Source organism: Tasmannia lanceolata, unplaced genomic scaffold (assembly GCF_043159265.1).
Source record: "Tasmannia lanceolata isolate RefF3 unplaced genomic scaffold, GAP_Taslan_0.1 ptg000013l, whole genome shotgun sequence".
Taxonomy (NCBI): domain Eukaryota; kingdom Viridiplantae; phylum Streptophyta; class Magnoliopsida; order Canellales; family Winteraceae; genus Tasmannia; species Tasmannia lanceolata.
The window spans coordinates 29428574-29451481 of record NW_027518690.1 but is presented as its reverse complement, the minus strand read 5'-3'; the positions used below and the strand labels follow the sequence as shown (position 1 = coordinate 29451481).

Sequence of the window (22908 nt, the reverse complement as noted above, 5' to 3'; positions counted from 1 at the left end):
TGTAATTCAATGCTAATAAGTTCAGTGCCTGATAATTTAATGCTTATATAGTTCATTGCTTGTTAATTCCATGCTCATATGTTTTAGAGTTTAGTTGGCCTATTGTTTGTATAATCCAAAGTTAATACAATTTTGTATCTGTTTAGTTCAAACATTAATATGTTTTTGGATTACCCTAAATTTGTGTATTTTTCCTTATCTAGTTAAATGGACTTCAACTAAAAAAAGAAAGAAAGAAAAGATTATGAGTGCATGTATCAGAATAGTATTAGTTCATTTCTCCTTATGGCTGTCTGGAGTCATTGTGTCAGTTGGATTATGAATCGTAATAGCATTTTATAAAGTTCTTTAACTACTAGTAAGTAAAATACCTTGATGGAATGCACGTAATCTGCATATAATTCTGCCCCAAAGGATCTTCATTAACATGCTTTAATCATAGAAAGACTTGCATGTATTGTGTTTATTGCATAACTTGGAACCTGTTTATATATATAGCTTGCCAGTTACCATAACCTGAAATCAGTTATCATCAACATGGAATCAATTTATATATAGTATGACACCAGCTACTAACCTGAATTAAATTCCACTCTTCCTAATTGGCATCATGAGTCGCACAAGTTTAGTTCCTATGATTGCCTATTTTTTTTGAAGTTGAATTAGCGTATCTCATAAATTCCGTTTATCTTTTTCTTATGGTTTAATTTATGATCATAGCATTTCTACAAATCAGCTCATTTATTTACAGTGCATGTTCTTCGTACAGTCCATCTATTTGTAATGCAATCCCTGTGACTATGTCTATGTTTAATCACCTTCTACTTTCAAGTTTAGGTCTGCATATTTTATTTTGAAGAAAATTTGCATTTTATTCTGTTTTGTTCATCCAATACATATATCAACATTTGAATGGGTAAAATAATCTTTGTATGAGATCACCATTAGTAGCTTATTCTATATATTCTATTACGATCACTATTTGGGTGGTTGATGTTCTTATTAGTTTACAATGTTTCTTTCATTATTTTTCAGATGATGGAATAATAGCTATGGTTTAAATTCAGTTGTAATATGGTAGACCTATTCTATTTTTAGTTTGATTAATGTAAGTGAGAATTATATTCATAAGGAGATTATTAGGGAAATGTTTCCCCTATCTTTTGAAAAGAAGTGATAAGGGTTTAATCTGTACAGAGTTTAGAATGTATCATTGCAAGGGCGATGAAGGCGCTAGCCCAAGCCCATCCTTAGGGGACTTGCTCAGTCCAAGTAGCATACCCCTCCTTTGTATATAGGAGACTTGCCCAGTCTCATCAGAATCCTTGTTTACGTCATTTGTGTCTCAGAGACAAGCCTTGTCTCATATAGAGAGTTTTTCCTTTAGGAGGCTTACCTAGCCTCATGTTAGAGTGGCCTCCTCTTTTAGAGCGAGTCTTTGACTTGGTAGTGTTGTTTGATAGTCTCTGATTCATTTGTACTTCCTTCCTAGTGTTATTAGTTAGGAGTTTTTTCATTAGAGACTAACTCAGTCATATAGAGTCTTCCCTGCTTGGGATCTTAGATTGTTTTCTCTGTTCTTGGGACACTTCTTTACGTGTCGTGGTTCATCTCTATGAGACGCTTGTTGTTTGTTCGGGGTTTCCCCTTTGGCTTTAGGGCTTTGCCCTAGTTTGTGGTGTTACTTGCGTGTTCCCTTTAAAATTAAAAACATTTAAAGGTTCAGAGCATTGAAAAAGCTTTAAAATCCAAAAACATTAGAAATTTAAAATTCAAAAACATTTGAAAACTTTAAAAAATATCAAAAACATTTGAAAAACATTAAAACCGTTAAATCATTTGAAGTGTTAGGTTTTAGTTAGGAGAGTTTGTTTCAAACTACGTTGGCTTGATCCTCTTCCACGAGGTACGTAGTGCAGCTGGGGATCCTCCAGCCAAACATTTAAAAATAAATTTGTCAAACCTTCCAAAAATGCAAAAACTTCCTCAAAACCTTTTTCAAAGAGATCTTCCCCTAGAGTTAGGAGTCTGTCCTAGCCGTTTGGGGTGTTTTAGAGTTAGGGGGTTATCCTGATTTGTATTGATATGGTGCGTCATGTCGTGTGAGTGTCCCTAGAGTTAGGAGGCCTCGAGTCGATCGGTTAGACATTTAGTCGAACCGATGGCTAGATTAGGAAGCATATAGTCAGCCCATGGTTTTCATTAGGTTGCACAGCCTAGATACACATAGGTTGTAGGGCCCACCTCCATTAGCTTAAGGCTAATCAACTTGCATTAGTTAGGGCATATAGAGAGTCCTAAAAATTACAATTCACTTAAAATTAAGCAATCGTACAAAAAGCTTTAAAAATCAGTCGAGTCTAGTGGATTGAATCTAGGATAACGGTTCTAGATGGTTAGGCATCGTAGTTTAGAATAGGTCATCGAACTACGTTGACTCCAATTCTTCCCGAGGCCGGGATACGTAGAGCAGCTGGGATGGATGGCCATCTTGGTCCGAGTCAAGTCGCATTAGAGTTAGGATTTGTCTTGTCCTGTCATATATAGGATTGATTTGTGTTTTATGTTTTGATGTGTTTTCTTACTTTCTTGTACTGATACTATACCTTTAGCTGTAGTTTGCATGTTTATGTCCATCAGAATTTAGACACCCATTAGGTATGTAACTCATAACCTAGTTTTGCTTAGGGGACACATTTTTTATTTCATTTTATGTATGCTTATTTCTTTATCCTCAGGAAATGCATGCTTAGGTAGACGATTCCTGAGAATTATTCCTATTTCACATGATTTTTGCTCGAAACTCTTCGAGGTTAATAATAAATGGCATAAGAGACCAAGTGCTTGCACTCGGACGAATTGGGGGTGCTCTCAGACCTTCTCTATTCGTAATCAGGCACGAACCCATACATATCTCTGGTTATCCATGGTATACAGAGCATATTTTGTTTGAGGATCCATGGCCGTATACCATGGATGGCGACTCTGAGTTTGTTTAGGTACGTTTCGAATCCGGACTTGTTCCCGAATCGAGAGGTACCCCTTTTATATCGCCACTCGTGCTATGCTATGAGGGTGGCATCCGTTTTGAGAGTTCCTTGGTAGAGCTCTCCTTCACATGTGGATGATCCTAAGAGGCCGCTGGGGGCTCGTCCCCCACCTCTCTCTCGGATTGGGGTCCACAGGCTGGCGACTCTGCTGGGGATACAGACTCTGGTAACTTTCTACCTTATTAAAAATCTCAAAACAAGTGAAGCAAAAGATCAACTCATATTGATTTCAATGATGGACCAGTCATCTTTCACAAAGAGTGACTAAAAATGCCTGATCTCGGTCAAAGATCGGACTCAAGTAACTTGAATAAATTCTCGGGTATCAACTATTTTTCAAAAGTGAAAACATTCAACGGAGATCTAAAGATTGCCAGAATGAATTCTAGACTCCGCTGGGATAAAGAATTTCTAAAAAACTTGACTCCAAAGGAGAACAACTGGAATGAGGAGCTCGACTCAAAAGAGCATGGTCAAACTTCTCTAGTCGCTATCTGATGAAAATATCCATCTCAAGCATCATCGCTTGCTTGACATCTTTTATGACGTAAGTTATAAAGATGCCCCTAGTATGATTATTTCCATAACAAGATTCATTATAGAGCAACACAAGAAAAATAGGCCAAAGGCTTTTCATTATCAAACACTTGGGATTTACAAAAGATTCTTCTCATGAACACTCTAATTTACAAAGCTTTTCACAGGTATAAGAAACTTGCTCTGCTCAAAATTCTCTTGATTTCTACCATCTGCTGATACTGCAAAGGAGTTTAAGAGTCTGTCACTTTCTGAACTCTGCTCGGTTTCACATTATTCACAAGAGCCACGAATTCTCTGCTTCTCTGAGGATTTTTTATCACCCCAGCTTTGGGAGAACTTTGACTAACAAGACCTCGGAACTTGAACTCGACTCGACAAAGGAAAGATTTTGATAAGTAACAAAACGAGGACTTTGACAACACATGACTTTTACACTAAGAGAAACTGAATCTGCTTCTTAGACTGATAAATGTTTTAAAATGGTAAAAGCCAACCACTCTTAGAATCTTTTGAATACCGCGTTTTAAAGGTGTTTCATTCCTCTTTTCGGTATTTCAGTTATGGTTATTATCCCTTCGGATTGCTTAGCCTCAACCTCCCTAACTCAAAGAGTATCAAAGAAAGCCTTGTTGGCGCTTATTCAAATATTGAAGTAATGCCAAAGAAAAAGATAGTCTAACTGGCTCTTGAAATTGTCCTTTCTGCATGAAGTCACTGGTATGACTAAATCGCAGACCGTATGCCTTAATTTTTGCCTGGACTGTCTGCCCTTGCAGATTTTCCATCCAGCAGGCTCTGCACCCTAATTTTTGCCTAAACCGCCCTTTCGGGGTTTTAGCTTAGCGGGTGAATGACCCTAAGTTTTGCCTAGACCGCCCTTGCGGGTTTCCGGTTTAGCGGGTCTAAGATCCATCATTTTTATTTTTATTTTTCTATTCCTCTACAAACCTGGGCCTAAAATATACCAAAAGGACTTTCAGGTAGGCTTAGGTTCAAGCAGGGTAAACATTGGTGTGTTTGAATGTATTTAAACCGAATCTGGACCCTCCAGACTGCCTACGTATCCTTGAAGAAATTGGGAATCAGGTCTGCGTAGTTCGCCCATTTGGGGTTTCAAAGATTTTTATTTTCAAAATGTTACGAAAGAGGTGACCGAACCTGAATTAATCAGGCTACCTACGTACCCTTAAAAAAGGGATCAGGTCATAACGTAGTTCAGGTTCAATATCTTTTATGACGCAAGTCATAAAAGATGCCCCTGGTTTAAGTTTGTCAAAGAAAGGAAGTATTATTTTTTATTGGCACAAAGAGTTTGCAAATGGTTTTAAACATGTAGGTTGTTGGCTCAAAGCTCAAATCGATCAAAGATGGCCTCCTAGTGTATCAAGCGTAATATTTCTTTAACTGATCCAGGTTTGTAGGTTCATTTAATTTTTCTCCATTTTCATTGAAGAGCCTTACGGCTTTTTCAGGCAGGACTTCATCAATAATGTAGGGACCAGACCAGTTTGGCCTGAATTTCCCTCTCGGGTCAAATATGGGTGCCCTATTGGACTTCAAAACAAGATCTCCAGGCTTCAAGTCACGGACTCGAACTTTCTTGTTGAAAGCTCTCTCAATCCGCCTTTGATATCCCTGAATGTGATATAAGGCCTTCAGCCTCTTTTCATCTATCATCTGCAGCTCATCATGTTTGGCTCTTACCCACTCAGACTCTGGTAAATCAGCCTCTATCATCACTCTCAAAGAGGGAATCCTTAGCTCAACCGGCAAAACCGCTTCCATTCCGTACACTAAAGAATACGGAGTCATACCTGTCGAAGATCTGATCGATGTCCGATAAGCCCACAAAGCATATGGAAGTTTGTTCGACCAGTCTTTATAAGTCTCAGTCATCTTACTGATAATGACTTTGATATTCTTATTCGCTGCCTCTACAGCCCCGTTTGTTTGAGGTCTGTAAGGAGACGACTTATGATGTCTGATCTTGAACTCTTCACACAGGTGCAAAACCTCCTTCTTGAAATGCGATTCATTATCTGAAATCAGCTCATGAGGTACTCCATATCTACAAATAATATTTGTACGGATAAACTTCGCAACTGGATTCGAAGTTATGGAAGCATTGGATGCAGCCTCGATCCACTTCGTAAAATAATCGATAGCTACCAAAATGTACTCATGCCCACTCGAGGACTTCGGATAAATCTTCCCAATTATGTCTATTCCCCATACTGAGAATGGCCATGGCGAAGACAAAGAATGCAACTCCGAAGGAGGAATATGAATGAGATTCGCATAGACCTGGCACTTGTGGCATTTCATCACAAAAGCAAAGCAGTCTGCTTCCATTGTGGGCCAATAAAAACCAAGTCTCAAAATCTTTCTAGATAACATCTTCCCATTCATATGAGGGCCACAAACTCCTTCATGGGTCTGCTCAATAAGCTCTGCAGCTTTGTCCTCCCTCATCCACACACAGGAGTTGAATACCATCAAAAGATCGCCCGTACAGCTCTTCACCACAAATGATGAAGTTGGCAGCTAATCTTTGGAGAGTCTTCCTCTCTTTGCTCGAAGCTTCAGGAGGATGTCCTTTACCAGAAATGAGGTTCTTGATATCAATAAACCATGGCTTCCCATCTGGACACCTGGCTAATATTTCAATCGCATTCACATGCGCAGGAGCCCACTGTAATCTGACAGCTAGCGGCTGGACCTCCATTGTTGCAGAGATGTCTAGCATCGAAGCCAAAGTAGCCAAAGCATCAGCAAAATGGTTCCTGATTCTTGACAAGTGAGTAAAAATGATATTCTTAAATCTTTTTACTAGAGATTCCAAATATGTATTATAAGGAATCAATTTATCCTCTCGAGTTTTCCATTTCCCATTGATCTGACAAATAATGAGCATTGAATCCCCAAACACATCTATGTCTTGAATTTGAAGAGCTAAAGCTACCTCAAGTCCTGCAATACAGGCTTCATATTCTGCCATGTTGTTCGTACATTCAAACTGCAGCTTGATGGATATAGGGATATACTCTTTCTTTGGAGATATCAAAACGGCACCCACTCCTTGACCCCGGTTATTGACTGCTCCGTCAAAATACATCGACCACTTGGTACTTGGAGTTTCTTCTTCAATATCCATGATCTCTTCATCAGGAAACTCGGCTTTCAGAAAAACATTCTTCTCTGTAGGAGAATCAGCTAACTGCTCTGCTATAACCCGTCCTTTGATGGACTTCTGAGTGACATAAGTGATGTCAAACTCAGACAACAATAGCAACCATCTTGCAGTTCTTCCAGTAAGGGCGGGTTTTTCAAACAGGTATTTCAACGGATCCATCCGTGACAATAAAAATACCTTGTTCGATAACAGATAATGTCTAAGCCTTTGGGTAGCCCAAACTAATGCTAGACAAGTCTTTTCCAAAACAGTGTACTTTAACTCATATTCTAGCATCTTCTTACTGATGTAATAGATTGGCTTCTCCCTTTTAGACTCTGCATCTTTCTGAGCAAGCATACAACCCATTGCAGTATTTGTAATCGACAAATACATCAACAAGGGTTGGCCATGAATGACGGGTGATAAGACAGGAGGCAAAGATAAACATTGCTTAACTTTTTCAAACCCTTCCTGGCATTCATCATTCCACTTCTTCGAGGAATTCTTCTTTAAAAGCTTGAAAATTGGTTCACATGTCATAGTTAAATGAGATATGAATCTTCTCAAGTATTGAACTTTTCCAAGGAAACCTCTGATCTGCCTTTCTGTTTTTGGCGGCTCCATTTCCTGGATTTCCTTGATCTTTTGAGGATCCACCTCAATTCCTCTTTCACTGACCATAAATCCAAGGAGTTTTCCTGATGTAACTCCAAATACACACTTGTTTGGATTCAGGCGAAGCTGATATTTCCTGACTCTCTCAAAGAATTTTCTCAAGGCAACTGTATGCTCTGGTCTAGTCTTTGCTTTAACGATTATGTCATCTACATAGACTTCGACTTCTTTGTGAATCATATCATGAAGAAGAGTGGTTGCAGCCCTCTGATAAGTCGCACCAGCATTCTTTAAACCAAATGGCATTACTCTGTAGCAGTAAGTACCCCACTGAGTGATGAACGCTGTTTTCATCATGTCCTCGGGCGCCATCTTAATCTGATTATACCTGGAGAATCCATCCATAAAGGATAAGAGTGCATGTCCAGCCGTATTATCCACCAGAAGATCAATGTTCGGTAATGGAAAATCGTCTTTTGGACTTTCCTTGTTCAGGTCCCGAAAATCGACACACATTCGAACCTTCCCATCCTTCTTAGGTACCAGTACTACATTAGCGAGCCATTCAGGGTATTCAACCACTTGGATGAATTTCACCTCTAAAAGCTTCTTGACTTCTTCATAGACTTTCAACTCCCATTCAGTTTTGAGCTTTCGGAGTTTTTGCTTCTTTGGATTAATGCCAGGGATCAAGGGTAATTTGTGCTGAACAATCTCCTCACTCAATCCCGGCATGTCATCATAAGATCAAGCAAAAACCTCCTTGAACTCTTTAAGTAAAGAGGTTAATTCCTTGCGCTCCTCAGGAGATAAAGTTTTGACAATCTTTATTTCCCGAATTAAGGTTTCATCACCAATATTCACAATTTTAATCTCCTCTTCAAGTGGTTTTGCTCGACGACTCTCCTCCTGTTGAATCATGTGTTTGATTTCAGGGGAAGTTTCGTCAGCATCCTCATCAGAGGGGGAGTCTGGATTATCATTATTATTATCAGATTTTAAAGCAGATTTAGTAGATGAAACAGAAACAGGAACATACACAGAAGAAAACTCCTTTATTTCATTGAAAGTAGAATTGAATACATCCAATGACGAATGGCCCACATCAGGCTTTACAATGGACTCATGAAATGAATTTACAGACTCAAATGATAGGTTGACATCAGTATCAACCGATTCAAACAAATGCAAAGAAGAAACGCCAGGCTCATCAGCAGAAACAACCTCCAGCTTGACTTCACTAGGTGAAATGGACTCATCACCGACCTCAGAAATAGACTTGACCTCTATGGTACCTGCATTAAAAGAATCATTAGAAATGGAAGACTCTGAAATAGATTCAGAGAATAACACATACTTATAAACAACTGACTCTTTTGAGAGAGAATGACAGGACTGAAAAGTAACCTGAGGTAGGACATGAGAGGTCCAGTTAGTCAAAGGTCCCTCAGCCGAGGTGATAAGATGAGTGGGATTCAGTATGAGAGGGCTCCTGCTAATCACGGCCACAGTCTGTGACCTCTCGTGGAAAAGGGAGCTCAGTGTATCCGGCCCCATTGCATCTGCCCAATCTATTTCAGCGGTTTGTAAGCTTATCGGCTCATCATCCAAATCACAGTCAAAGAAAATTTCCAACCCAGGAAGTCTCTGCCCAGTAGACTCATCTATCCAGATTTCTGTAAAGCGACATTCTGCCCATTTCATCATGTATCGCTTCATCTCTTTGACCTCTGCCTTGGTCGGTTCATATCCAAGCCCAAACAAACCATTAAAAGTTTTGAAAACTGGCCACTTAGTCATACCCTGATGGTATCTGCCCAGTCCTGCACCCGGGATGTAGCCTTGCATACGGATCATTCTGACGACTTTGGAATTTGTACTGCTCAAGAGGAAGATCTCTTCATTCATTGCTTCTTTAATAGTTATAGTCGCCACTTCCAAGGAGAAACCAGTCAAACTAATGTCTCCCTCTTTTCCCAGGATCAATTCCTGCGAAATCTGACCCACCTCAAAATCTGGGTCTCCTTTAACAGTGATCACCTTATGGTTCAGAATGAATTTCAATTTCTTATGTAAGGTGGATGGGACAGCTCCAACCTTATGTAACCATGGGCGGCCAATCAACAACAGAAAGGAGGCCTTAATATCAAGAACTTGGAACTCAATATCGAATGCCTCTCCACCTATTTACACTTCAGTTATTAAGGTCCCTATCACATCACGCCTAGTCCCATCATAGGCCAAGATACCCTGATCTGAAGGAATGAAGCTCTCGGGTCCAAAACCCAAAGTAGTTGCTGTGCTTAATGGGCATACGTTCAAGGCAGACCCATTATCGATAAGGACTTCAGGCACCTTCTTTTTGTTGCAAACAACAGAAATTCGGAGCGGCTTCGTATGGTCCTTCCCTTCTGGGGGCAAATCACTGTCTGTGAATGAAAGATTTTTCGTTGCTCTAGCCACGGAAACTACGCTGACCAGCTCGTCAGGAGTTATCTCAACAGACACCTGAGCAGAGTTCAACTCTTTCAACACCACTTTCCGGTGTTTCGAAGATGACATCAAAAGACCCCAAACAGAGATGTTTGCTTGGGTTTTCTTCAACTACTTTAGAAGGTTATCATCTTCTTCATTTATCGCGAGCCGATTCTGTCTTTGGCCATCAACAGCCCTTGCAATCTCAGCCGAATTGTCAGCGCTCAACTCAGGAGGCTTAAAGACTCGCCCTCCCCTGGTCATGTGACGCATCCCGTCACACTGATCATCCAGCAACAGTAATTCATCATCATCCATACTTAAAACGTAAGGAGTTCTGACATCTTCTTGCTCAAAGTCATCCATCTCTAAAACATATGCGGCCTTCCTTCCTTTCCCCATGTCATCATAATGAGGAAGGTACGATTGAGATGAAGAGGACTCCGCAATCTCTATGTCACTGAATGACAATACATATGGCTGCTTCCCTTTCACATCCTTAAGTTCTTCCTCATCAAACTCCAAAACATATGTGTTATCTGTCATGATAGCACATATAAGGGTAGAGGGATCAAGAATGGGCTCATCACGAAAGATGGCGTTTGTTGCAGGAGGAGGAGCAGCACGATGATTCGGGAGGGGATTTTGAGTAATATTCGGCCCTTTAACTCAGAGCTCATCCTTATCAATCAAGTTTTGAATTGCATGCTTTAGGGCAAGACAGTTTTTAGTCAAATGACCTGAATTCCTGTGATACTCACAATGCTGATCTAGCCTCCAGTACGATGGTAATGGATTTGGCACAGGTTTCAAATCCAGAAGTTTTATCTTTTTGTCCCTTACCAGCTTTTTCAATATCATGGGTAAAGGATAAGGGAGTGGATCGAACTGTCTAAAACATTCTTCCTTACTGGTCTAGCCACCTCAGCAACAGCCTTGACCTCTGGTCTAAAAGCCGGCTTAAAATAATTCATTGTGTGAACCTCTTTGGGTGGGGCCATAGGCTTCTTGCCTTCCTGCACATCGGACATTGTCTTTGCTCTAAGCCCTTTAGCTATAGCGTCCTCTGTCTGAGTGCCAGTTTTTATCAAATGATCAAAACTGGGATAGTGCTGGGGTGCTATAAAATGGAAGTACTGCGGAGACAGACTTTTGATCACCAACTTAATTTGATCTTCTTCTGGCATCCTCTGACTCAATTGTGCAGATTTGCGCCTCCAGCGCCTAATAAACAACGTGAAAGTTTCTTGGGGACCTTGCTTTAACTGTTTCAAATCTCTCTTTGTTATCTCTATCCCCTCCTCCATCGAAAACTGTTCAAGAAACAGATTCGATATATCGTCCAAAGTTCTGGTTTCTTCCGGCTTCAACCTCAGAAATCACTTTTTAGCCATCCCAATGAGAGACATGGGAAATAGCTGAGCCATTTGTTCACGACTCAACCCGTGCTGCTGAGAGAGGGTAATGAACCATCTGACATGGTTCTTCAGGCACCCAGTGCCATCATATCTATCATAATCTGGTGCCTTGAAGTTTGGCGGTAAAATAACAGTAGGAGTCTCAAAGTACTCAGAAATGTCGAATCTCTTTGGCCCTTGGAACTTCATGTTTTCAATGTCCTTGGCCATCTTCTGACACATATCGAATAATTCTTTCTCCCTATTCGCCTGCGGAGCGCAATATTCTTCGGCATACTGGTCCTCGTCGAGGTCAATCTCCACAGCAGGAATATGAGGTCTATTGGGGGCAGGAAATGCAGCGGGAGTAGGCTGGATGACAGGCGCTCTAGAAGTAGAGGTCTTGTCAGTATTTTGGGATTTTAACACAGCCATTTCCTCTTTCAATCCTGAGATATCTCGAGACATGTTTCTCAACATCTCTTGAATAACCATCATGGGATCAGTTAAATCAGCCATTTGATCAGACTCAGATGAGTTAGGTAACTCAATTGTAGGGGATAAAGATTCTCTGGATGATATAGGTGAGTCAAAATGATGGACAAGTCTAGAGACAGAGGAAGGTCTAGACCAGGTAGGTTTGGACTGGTTATCTTTTGATGGAGCGATGGTTGCTCTCTTTCAGAATCCTGAATGGAAATGAACATATTAGATTAAATGAATGATGAGTGAAATAAGACATTCTGAGCAACTAAAGACAAGAGAAAAACAAACACACTTTCTTTGATAAAATTTCAAACTGTGATTACAACAGATGATAATACTAATCTCTGATCACAATTTGGATAAGCAGATTGACAACTAAAAAGGAAATACAGAAATCAAGATAACAAAACAAATATGGAATCTCAAGGCTCTTCGATCCGAGCTTTCTGCTTGCAGGCTCTTCCGATATTTCTCCACGTCGGGCTTGAGATGATAAACTGAACCTCCTTTCCATATTTTTGTTTCCCCAAGCAGCCACAATGGATCTGATAAGATTAGGAGTGAGATCTTCACAAAGAGGAGGGACTACGGCTCCAGGAGGACATAAAATTCCCGTAACCTGATGGAGAAATCGCATGGGGGCATAAAAAGATGATTTCTCAAGACCCATGAGGTAAACAAACGGATGTGGGTAAGTGCTAGTGAAAACTTGGAAGCACGAATGACTCACCCAACGAAACTGGCTCCACTCTACATGTTGCAACCAATTACGCCATTCATCATTAGACTGAGGTTGATTGGCGATTGGTTTCCATGTACGGAAATTTTTCAGGGTATATGGATTTTGGTTTTGTCGCTGAAGAATTTGAAGTTTTTCACCAAGCCAGACATACAACAACTTCACACACCCACAAAAATTGTCTTTGATCTCTTGGGAAGCAATAAGATCTAGTCCCAAGAAGGTCTCTGCTAACATGGTGGGGATGGGATTCCTCCCTTCATTAATTTGGTCTACCACAGTTAACAAGGTTAACGGAGCAACACGAGGGTTTTTCCGAATGACATATCGCGCAAAGACACTAAAAATCAAAGCATTGCGTCGACAATTCTGAAAATGAGAGTTAGTAGGATCGACGTTTTCAGAAAAAAGGGTAATGAGGTTTTGAACTTGTACACACATATCCGTTAAGCAAGGAAGAGCATCAACGGTTTGATTTTGGAATAGCTTGCAAAAAAGGGAATGAGAGGAATCTACATTCGAAGATCGTATCCAAAGTCCCTCTGTTGGGAGCTCTAATAAAGTACACCAATCTTCGAATATAGGACAAAGCTCGAAAGATCCAAATCGAAAAACATGAAGATTAGGATCCCAGAATCCAGCGGCTGTTTGGAGAAACTTCCAATTTATATCAAATACACTCAAATGATTGAAGGTACAGATGAACCGATCAGCCATACTCCTTTCCGAAGATTCTCGCGGAAGAGCCCTAATAGTCTCGCTGATCCAGCCTTTCAACACATTATTCGCCATAATTTAACCTAAACACAAAGAATAGGATGGGATAATTAGGGAATGGAGAATAACTTGGAATAAACAAAGAATAAGGATAAACTTAACAATTAATCACAAGGGGGATACTATTGGCAACACCGAATGTTCTATTGATGATCAAAGATGATCAGAAACTCAGAGAAGAGACCACGGTCATAAAATGACAAAAGTAGATCATAGACCGGATCTAAATCTGGAAGATGGACAACAAAATGTATGATCAAGGAGATAAAAAATGATAGACTATGGTCATAGAGACAGGAGACAAGCTATCGACCATATCTAAGACAGAACAAACAACGATTTGAGTAATAAAATATGAATCTATGATACAACAAAGAATGGATAAATGAGGTTTGAATCTGAAGGATAAAAATAGGTAAAATTTATCATCACTGGGTCAAGGGATAAACCGTAGCTATGAGTGTGACAAGTATAAGCAACTCGCCAGGTTTAGATCTGAGAGATGATTAGACATGACAGATTGATTCAAATCAGGAATCTCTACTAGAAAGTAGGTCCTGATCTTATAATCAAAAGATATATATAAGCATATGCAGATCCTAATTGGGTTTTACTAAATCAACAAATATATCCATGTACATAATATATGTAAAATGAAAGTAGAGCTCCGGATTCAATATAATAGGTACTATGCATATGATCCATACTTAAAGTATATAATACAAGTAGACCGAGTGTTATATACAGTATGCTTCATTCCTCACCGGCTGCTGTAAACACAAGTACACAGAGTGTTTACGACTGCAGCACTGACGCATAGCTTGGAAATAGACACAACAGCACCATCAGGGTAATGACATCCCATGTGGCACGCATTATATCTATCCCGTGGAGCCAATAATAATAAAATAAAAAAAAAGAAAATAAAAAAGAAAATGATGTATGCTGTGCAGTGTGTGAATCCCTTGTTTTAAACACCTATTTGGTGCCCCTGGATTCTAATCGATTAAATTCCCATTTATAATGATTTTAGCCCAAAATTCTTCAAAGTTAGTAATAAATGGCATTTTAACAGAGTTAGGCAATGTTCCAAGAAGTCCCCAGCAGAGTCGCCAGCCTGTGGACCCCGATCCGAGAGAGGGGTGGGGGAGAGCCCCCAGCGGCCTCTTGGATCATCCACATGTGAAGGAGAGCTCTACCAAGGAACTCTCGAAACGGATGCCACCCTCATAGCATAGCACGAGTGGCGATATAAAAGAGATACCTCTTGATTCGGGAGCAAGTCTGGATTCGAAACGTACCTAAACAAACTCAGAGTCGTTATCCATGGTATACGGAGCCTATTTTGTTTAAGGATCCATGGCCGTATACCATGGATGGCGACTCTGAGTTTGTTTAGGTACGTTTCGAATCCGGACTTGTTCCCGAATCGAGAGGTATCTCTTTTATATCGCCACTCGTGCTATGCTATGAGGGTGGCATCCGTTTTGAGAGTTCCTTGGTAGAGCTCTCCTTTACATGTGGATGATCCAAGAGGCCGCTGGGGGCTCTCCCCCACCCCTCTCTCGGATCGGGGTCCACACTGGGTTACAATTCAAGCGATCATCTGACTCATGTTTGCAAGCTCAAGAAAGCTCTTTATGGGTTGAAGCAAGCTCCAAGAGCGTGGTATGGTAAGGTTGCCGAATACTTACAATTTTACGGTTATTTTGCTTCTACTTCCGATTCTAGTTTATTTGTGAAGAAAGAGAAATGGTTGCTTGTTATTGTACTTCTTTATATCGACGATATGATAGTTACCCGCAACAATGATGTTGAGGTTGCAAAGCTAAGGGAGGAGCTATCTATTCGTTTTGAGATGAAGGATTTGGGAGAGCTAAGTCACTTTCTTGGCTTAGAGGTGGAAAGCTTGAAGGATGGTGTATTGGTTACCCAAAAAGGCTATACGGAGAACTTAGTTGGAAGATTTGGGATGATTCAAAGTAAAAGATCCTCTACTCCTCTTGATCCCAGCATAAAGATAAGGCGGGGAGACAGCAAGCTTCTTCTAGATCCGCAGCCATATTGTGGTCTTGTGCGTAGTCTTATCTACTTGACTATAACAAGACCTGTCATTTGTTTTTTCGTTGGGCTTGTTAGTCGCTATATGCAAGCGCCTCGGAAACCACACTTGGAAGCAGCAAAGAGAATTTTGAAGTATGTGAATTCTACTCTTGACTTTGGGTTGCTTTACAAGAGAGGAGTTGATTTTGTGTTGAATGGATTTACCGATGCCGATTATGGAGGAGACTTGGCTGATAGAAGATCTACTTCTGGTTATATTTTTTTGTGTGGATCGGCGGGTGTTTCTTGGTGTAGTAAGAAATAAGATTCGGTGTCTCTTTCAACAAAGGAAGTGGAATATAAGGCCACCGCTCTTGCTTCCCAAGAACGTGTTTGGTTGCGGCGGTTGATTGAAGATGTTCATTTACCTATTCACAAGGTGACAACTATTCTTGGTGACAACCAAAGTGTACTCAAACTTATTACAAATCTGGTTTGTCATGCAAGAACAAAGCATATTGAGATCGAGCATCATTTCATCGGCGAAAAGGTGTTAGATGGTACAATTGGTGTAGTGGACGTGAGGAGCAAATAGAACATTGCCAATATCTTTACCAAGTCACTTTCCCAAGGACAAATACTAAGGGGTAAGCTTGGACTTGTTTCCAAAAATTCACTTTAAGGGGGAGTGTTAAATTTTAAAGTGTATTTTTGGGTAGCTTTTATTTTATTTTTATTTTGAGAGATGTAGTGAGGAGAAATATGTATTTTGTGTCCATGGGCATTTTGGTCTTTTGTTGGCCTAGCTTGCACATGTGTGAGCCACACATATTTGGTCCATCTTTTCCCACTACTCACCTATTTCAAATTCAAACCCTACTTGAAACTCTAAACCCACCACTTCCCTAAACATTAATGACACCACTTTCCCTTACCTACTACCACTTACCAAAGCCATTACCTCTCTACTTTCCTTAGACCAAGCCTATTCTCATTTTACTCTATTTTTGTAGAGATTCTCCACAATCCTAGACCTCCATTCAAGCTCCATTGAAGCTTTCTTGTGTGCAAGCTAGTGTTTGAAGCAAAGTGCCAACTTTCTCATATTTTCTCCATAGTTTTTGAAGCTTTCTACTTGTAGTTTTGTTCTTCTCTCATATATATATATATTGAATCACATGTTGTTGGTGATTGCTCTTCTACTTTGGTTGTTGATCTTGGGCTAGTGTAAACTTTGGTTTCACTATTTGAGAAGAGGATTTTCCGGTGTTGTGAAATCCGTCATTCTCTATATTCACTTTGGTGAATGTTGGAAGAAAAAAAAGCAAAAATTGAAATATTAAGGGAAAGGAACAACATGGCAAGATGGGCCCTGCATGATTTCAATGTCATCATTTTGACATTCAAACCCACCAATCATAGCTTCCTTAAGTAATCGAAAGGGATCAAACAATTCGAAGGCACATGAGCATGCTACTCTGATCATATCAAGACATGAAGAGGAGTCAAAAGATCAAACATCGCATGTAAATCTCAGCTAACACATTCTAAGCACTAGATCCCCAGAAAATCGAAAGGGAAAGAATCAGACGATGAAGTACCTTTTGCTTCCCATTAAAATACTTTTTAGTCCCCTTATAATTGACAATGGCACTCCATATTGAGATATCATGACCATGGTTTTAAATTTCGACCGAAATCCAAAATTTCGGGTTTCGTTCGAGAACGAAACCAAAATCACGAATACCCGAAACGACACTTATTTCGACCGAAATTTAATGGATTTCCCCAAAAAGTCTAGATTTTTGTTAATATTTAATCTTATTGCGAAATTTCAGCAGAAATTACCAAAATTTCAGCTGAAATTTCATTAATTTCGAACGCAATTTTGTACAACCTAAGATATACGTTGATAGGGTTTCGTCTGATTTCGAACAAAATTTCAGTCAAAACTTCGGTTTCGGTGAGGACCAAAACGCATTCTAAAACCGAAATTTAAAACCATGATCATGACATATCAAATCCCAAATTTCCCCAAATCCCCTCTAATTGATAATGGCACTCCATCTCTCTCTCTCTCTCTCTCTCTCTCAACACACACTTCCCCTTAACTCTTAACCTAACCTCAAACCAAACCGGTGGTAAGAAGCGAAGGCAAAATCCTTGCCCTTTTGATTTTGAACAAGGGGCGGAATTCTTCCGTCCATAAAGACCGAAGTACCCATCTACATGGCCAATTGGGTGATGACATGTCATCTCTTCATATCTTAAACCTAAAACTCTCATAAGAACCTATAGAAATCCCTCCATTCCTTTCCCCTTTTCCTGTCACCTTCGTCATTCCATTTCCTTATCATTTCTTTCAAGGGATACAAACAGACCCCTCAATAGTTCATGTAACAAGCTAAACTATCTACCCGAATTCATGCATGCTTTATAATAGAAGCACTTATAATCTTTAAGAACCAAAACTAGCAAGAACCTACTGGGAAATGAAATTAAACACATTAAAAATTAACAAAATTGGCAACTTTGACTAAATACATAGGTCAACATTGTTGGCCTCCCTCTCGATTGGTTGGCCAACTTTATTACTAAAGGGAAGTTCTTTGATTGGAAAGAGCTAAATCACTTAAATCACATTAAATCTCAGACGGTGGTCAGTAGTCGATTTCTCTTATCTTGGTATAGACGAACTAGTTGTATATCTTTATCGTTGGACTACATCATTTCACTTCCACTTGGGGCATGGGGGGGTGGGGCGGAAGGGGAGGGGGAGATCATAAAAGGAGAGCTAAGGAGGCAACATGATGGCGGCCTGGGGATTGGCATTGTCCCTCCTATGATTGTCTCAACTTCAAGTGGCGGGATAAATACCGTTGGTGTCAGCAGGGTAGAAAATCCCCAAATGTAGTGATTCCTGTTAACCCAACAGTTATACCGGCGATTGATAGTAATGAGGGCGACCGATGGCCTGATATAGGGGAGATCTCTTCGCATGTTGAGGAAGGGGTTCCAACATTATCTATCTTGGGTAAGGAGGTGGAAGTGTGAATGGATGCCCTAAAGGCTTGTCTGGCAGGCAGGAAAAAAGATAAAAATGGGACCCTAGATGACCATCGGAGGACTTGGCCTCCAAGATCCTGACCAAGGGAGATGAGGCCTGGGGAAATCAATTGCTCTCTCTCTCTTCTTGGAGTAGGGATTTTGTTCAAGGTAAGGAAGCCCTCTGGGTTAATCTCTATGGTATTCCACTACATGCATGGGTTACTTCAATGGTGGAAGCTTTAGGGAGCCTTTTTGGTATGGTCATGAAGGTGAAGGTGGAAGCGAGTCACAAACAATGTATGAGTTTTGTATCGGCCAAAATCCTAGCTCCCCGATGGAAGCTACCTGGTTCTTTTGTTAAAATCCTGATCTCAAACAGTTACTATACCATCGGAATCGAAATTCAAGATATAGCCGGGTGTCGTCCTGATTCGTCTAATTGTGAGCCCTCCCCTAACTCTAGCTTATATTCGAGGGGGCTGATGCCTTCACTGCCCGTGGGTAATCTGGATTCCCCTATTTTGGAAAGTTCGCCGGTGACAACTGTTGAGTGCTTCCTGTCTTCTTCAGGGCTTCAGGGCCGGATTCCTGGTGATCCTTTGGGGCGCACTTTTTTGAATTCAAAATTTCAATTCGGCCAATAAAAAACAAAAGGCGAATATGCACAGAGTGCCCTTCCCAATAATCCTTTGCCTTCGCTTTCCCTACTGTCTGCTGGATGCGCTTTGGGATCTTTGAACAAGAACTTTGGTCAAATATGCTCGTTACCTGCTGGGGTTGGTACCAAGAGGAATGACCTTTTTGCTTCTAAAGGAAGTCGTGGACTGGTGGATCCCCCCCCCGCCCCCAAGCAAAGGATCTCTGTAGGTAGAATTCCGAAAGCTAGGAAAATACTGAAAACTTTTAAATCTAGGGCTTCTAGATTGGGTCCCTTTGGACAAAAAATCAAGACTCGAAAGCTAACTATCAAGGAAAAGTTTTTAAACGGAAGCTAGAGAAATCCACAGAATCTATTCCGATTGGGTTGAAGGATAAACAATTCGACTGGATCTCAGATTGTCATAATCTGTCCCTTCCTCTGCCCAGGGCATGTGCTGCCTTTGGGTGAGTGATCAATTGTCTCCCTCTAGCTTCTGTCTAAGTTGAAGCTAGATGGCCTGGGAGAGTGGGGGCTCCCAGCTGATATGTATTCTAAGTGGGGGATCAGGGGATTCCTGGTTGGCACTCCTTCAGTTGAAGAAGGATATCAGATAAAAGGTGCTTTAAGCGTGCAACAGAAGGATCTTTTTCATTGTTTTTAGGTATTGTGGAGAGGACGTTGTACTCAATAAATGTTGACATTCATCTTTTGGTGTGGAAGAGTCGAGATTTGTCAGGATCAGGATACTACCCCTCAATAAGCCTTTGCTTTTTTTAGTATAGTACTTATTATATTTCTATTACCGAGTAAAGGAGAGTTGTAAAGTTTTCTTTTCGATTTGGGCTAGAGGGTCTGAATACTTCGGCTACATAAATGCTTTATTTAGAAGGGCTTTCTTCATACGCTATAGTGGAATAGCGGATCAGTCATTAGCGATAATCAGGCGGTGACCTTTATATAAAGGGATTAGGGGAGACCATTGGGATCCTTCAAGAGATTTGGAAATAGGTATGCTTTTGAACCTTCGCTCTCACCTTCAGATAGCCAAAAATGGAACATAAAAATGACATGCAGCAAGGCTCATCCTCCCTTAACCCATGTCCTGTGGGTTGAAAAAGGAAGTGGTCCATGGAACTCTTCATCTTGGAAAAGATCCTCTACAGGATGAAGACGAAGATATATGATGAAGAGAGGGCTTCTATAAATGACCCGACCCATAAGAAGGTTACGAAAGACCTCCTTAGGAAGCAATGGAAACTGTTTAAGAAGGAGGCCCAAGATTGTGCTCGGCGATCCCATCGTCTATCTGAGTCAGCTAATGTAAAGGACACCCATTCGCCTCTGCACAAACACCCCTTCTTCAATATAATTCTGGACAATGAGAAGAAGCTAATAAGGGGGGTGGGAATTCGCCTGGTGGAAGAAAGGATTGCCAGTAGAAGGAGACTTGGCTTTATGGAAATGGAACCGGAGGACCCTCTCACAGACATGCCGGACTATCAAATCCAGCACCTTTTGGGGAGTTGGAGAAGTGCTCCTTCTAGGGGAGAAATTCCTTGTGGTTTTGTCCAGAGTTTTTTGTGGAAGAAGGGTGGTCCTGCTTACCTTCTAGATCTTCGGTTAAGATTGCAGAAGTTTTTGGTGGTTTCTTCCATGTCTTTACGAATGACTTGTGAGGTAGATAATGAAGAAGGTATTTATGGCTGGATTGGTGAATGTAAGGGGATAAGGGGAATATTTTGGGGGCCTGGAGTCACTTCTTAGGCCATCTTATGTCGTAGCTATCTGGGACTCCTGGTCCCTCCTTTTTGTATATATGGTTTGAATATAAATACAACTGGTCATTTAAAAAAAAAAAAAACGATATGCATAGCCAGACTTCTACTATTTGACCCATTTTTGTACCGGTTCAAACCTTTTCTTTTTTTGATTCCTTTTTTTGACTGTTCAACTTGATTTTTTTCATTTCTCTTCTATTATGTTTAGTTTTTCTTCTAGATTTTTTATGGTTTGACTCAATTCTTTTGTATATTATCATTCCATCAGCTGAATGTAAACACTTTGGATGGCTAGGATCATCGTATGAAAATGATTCTTTGGGCACAACGTTGTGGCCCATTATATGGACGGTTTGGAACATCTATGGTGTGGGCCGTACAGTACGTACTTTTAAAAAAGACTGGACTAGAGGGGCTGATGCCATATAAAAACTCTGAAAATAAAAGATAAACTACCCATCTGCCGGCCCTACAATGAATGGATATCGACCAAAAATCTACGGGATCCGCCAAAGATGAATGGCTTAGATCATACAAAAAGTGGTCTAAATCTGTACTACTCAACCATATTTATCTATGGAATTCGGCGTGGTAGCCACAGGCTATTAATTTTGTGGTGGGCAGCTGATAAGAAAAGATGGTGTGGTGGGGATTATGAGGCCTATGTTGGGCCAAAGACACTTTCTGGATAAGGAGAGAATCTGGAATACATACTCCTATTGGACAAATTTTTCATATTCTATGTTCCAATTTTCATCACAAACACCCCTCCAAGTCCCATCTCTTCAATTCTCTCTTCAGCCTCAGCACCTCTCTCAAAGGAGTCGTGAGATAAGAAACTAGTGTACCCAATCCCTAGGAGCAAGCTCCAAAACACCAACAATGGCAACCATGACAACCATGGCCATGTTCAATGCCAAGTGCTTGAGCATAAACTCATCCAAACATGTCAACCCTTCAAAGCAGACAATAAAACCCATCTCCATTCTCTCACTCCAAAACCTCCCCAAGGGTCTCTCCAGCCCCAAATCCTCTGACAATTTGAACCCTTCATCACTTGTTGGAACCGCTATCGCTAGCGCAATCTTCTCCTCTCTAAGCTGTTGTGACTCTGCCTTGGCAGCACAACAACTGGCAGAGATTGCAGAAGGAGATAACCGTGGCCTCGCGCTCCTCGTCCCCATAATTCCAGCCATACTTTGGGTTCTCTACAACATCCTCCAACCAGCTCTTAACCAAATTAACCGAATGACCACAAAAGGGATAATCGTCAGTCTCGGGCTCGGAGGATTGGCGGCTGCAGGGTTTATGTCTACGCCTAGTGCATCCGCAGATGAAGTTGCTATGATTGCTGATGCATCGGCCAATGACAGCCGGGGATTGCTTCTGTTGTTTGTCATTACTCCAGCTGTTCTTTGGGTTCTCTACAACATTCTTCAACCAGCTTTGAATCAGATCAACAGGATGAGGTCGTAGTTAGGGTTGTTGGGTGGTGGTTGAAATGTTGATACACCTTTTCTCCTTCATGGATTGTGTTTGTGTTTGATGTTTGCTCAGTGGGTCATTATCCTTAGGCTTTATGTATATCATACCAAGTAACTACATGGATGGTTTCTATATCTACTTTTTCAAGACTTAAATATCTTTAAAATGGTATGGTGTGCTCGAAATGATTTTTTATGAAGATTCATTATGCTAGTTCGGTTTCCTTTCAAGGGTTTTAGTAGGAGTTGATTTGAACTTTAAGATGGTTAGAAGGATTAATCCCTGCTTGATTATAAGAATGATCAATTAGATGGCATGTTCTATGCACGACCCCTTTATAATACATATGCAAGTCCCAAGACTGATGATTAGCAGTATAAGTGAAGATCCATGTGCTTGGCCCCACAGCACTTGGACCATGGCCTAAGATATTTTCTCCGTCCAATGATCCTAAGTTCCCACCCCTTCAATTTATGGACTTGAAATGGACAGTTAAATAACAGTACACTCTCAACAGGGAAAGTCTCTACAAATTGAGGGCTTAGGGCCAATTCATATTGGGGTCCAGGAGATGAAGTTTTGGATAATGGTGGAGATGCTCCCCACATGTACTTTTGCCCTTTATAACTGATAACAGGGCATAGGAGCCCATTTTTACTT

The 22908-nt window shown here is 40.7% G+C and overlaps 1 protein-coding gene across 1 annotated transcript; it reads left to right on the top strand.

The window, feature by feature from the left end:
* The first annotated feature begins 21645 nt into the window (after positions 1-21645).
* Positions 21646-22239, top strand: LOC143891134 (photosystem II reaction center proteins PsbY, chloroplastic-like). Its single transcript, XM_077395774.1, has one exon. It carries the CDS (start codon positions 21646-21648, stop codon positions 22237-22239), a length of 594 nt encoding a protein of 197 aa, XP_077251889.1.
* The last annotated feature ends 669 nt before the right edge of the window (positions 22240-22908 follow it).

Coding starts and splice junctions, on each gene's coding strand:
- LOC143891134 (XM_077395774.1), top strand. CDS start 21,646: ATGGCAACCATGACAACCATGGCCATGTTCAATGCCAAGTGCTTGAGC.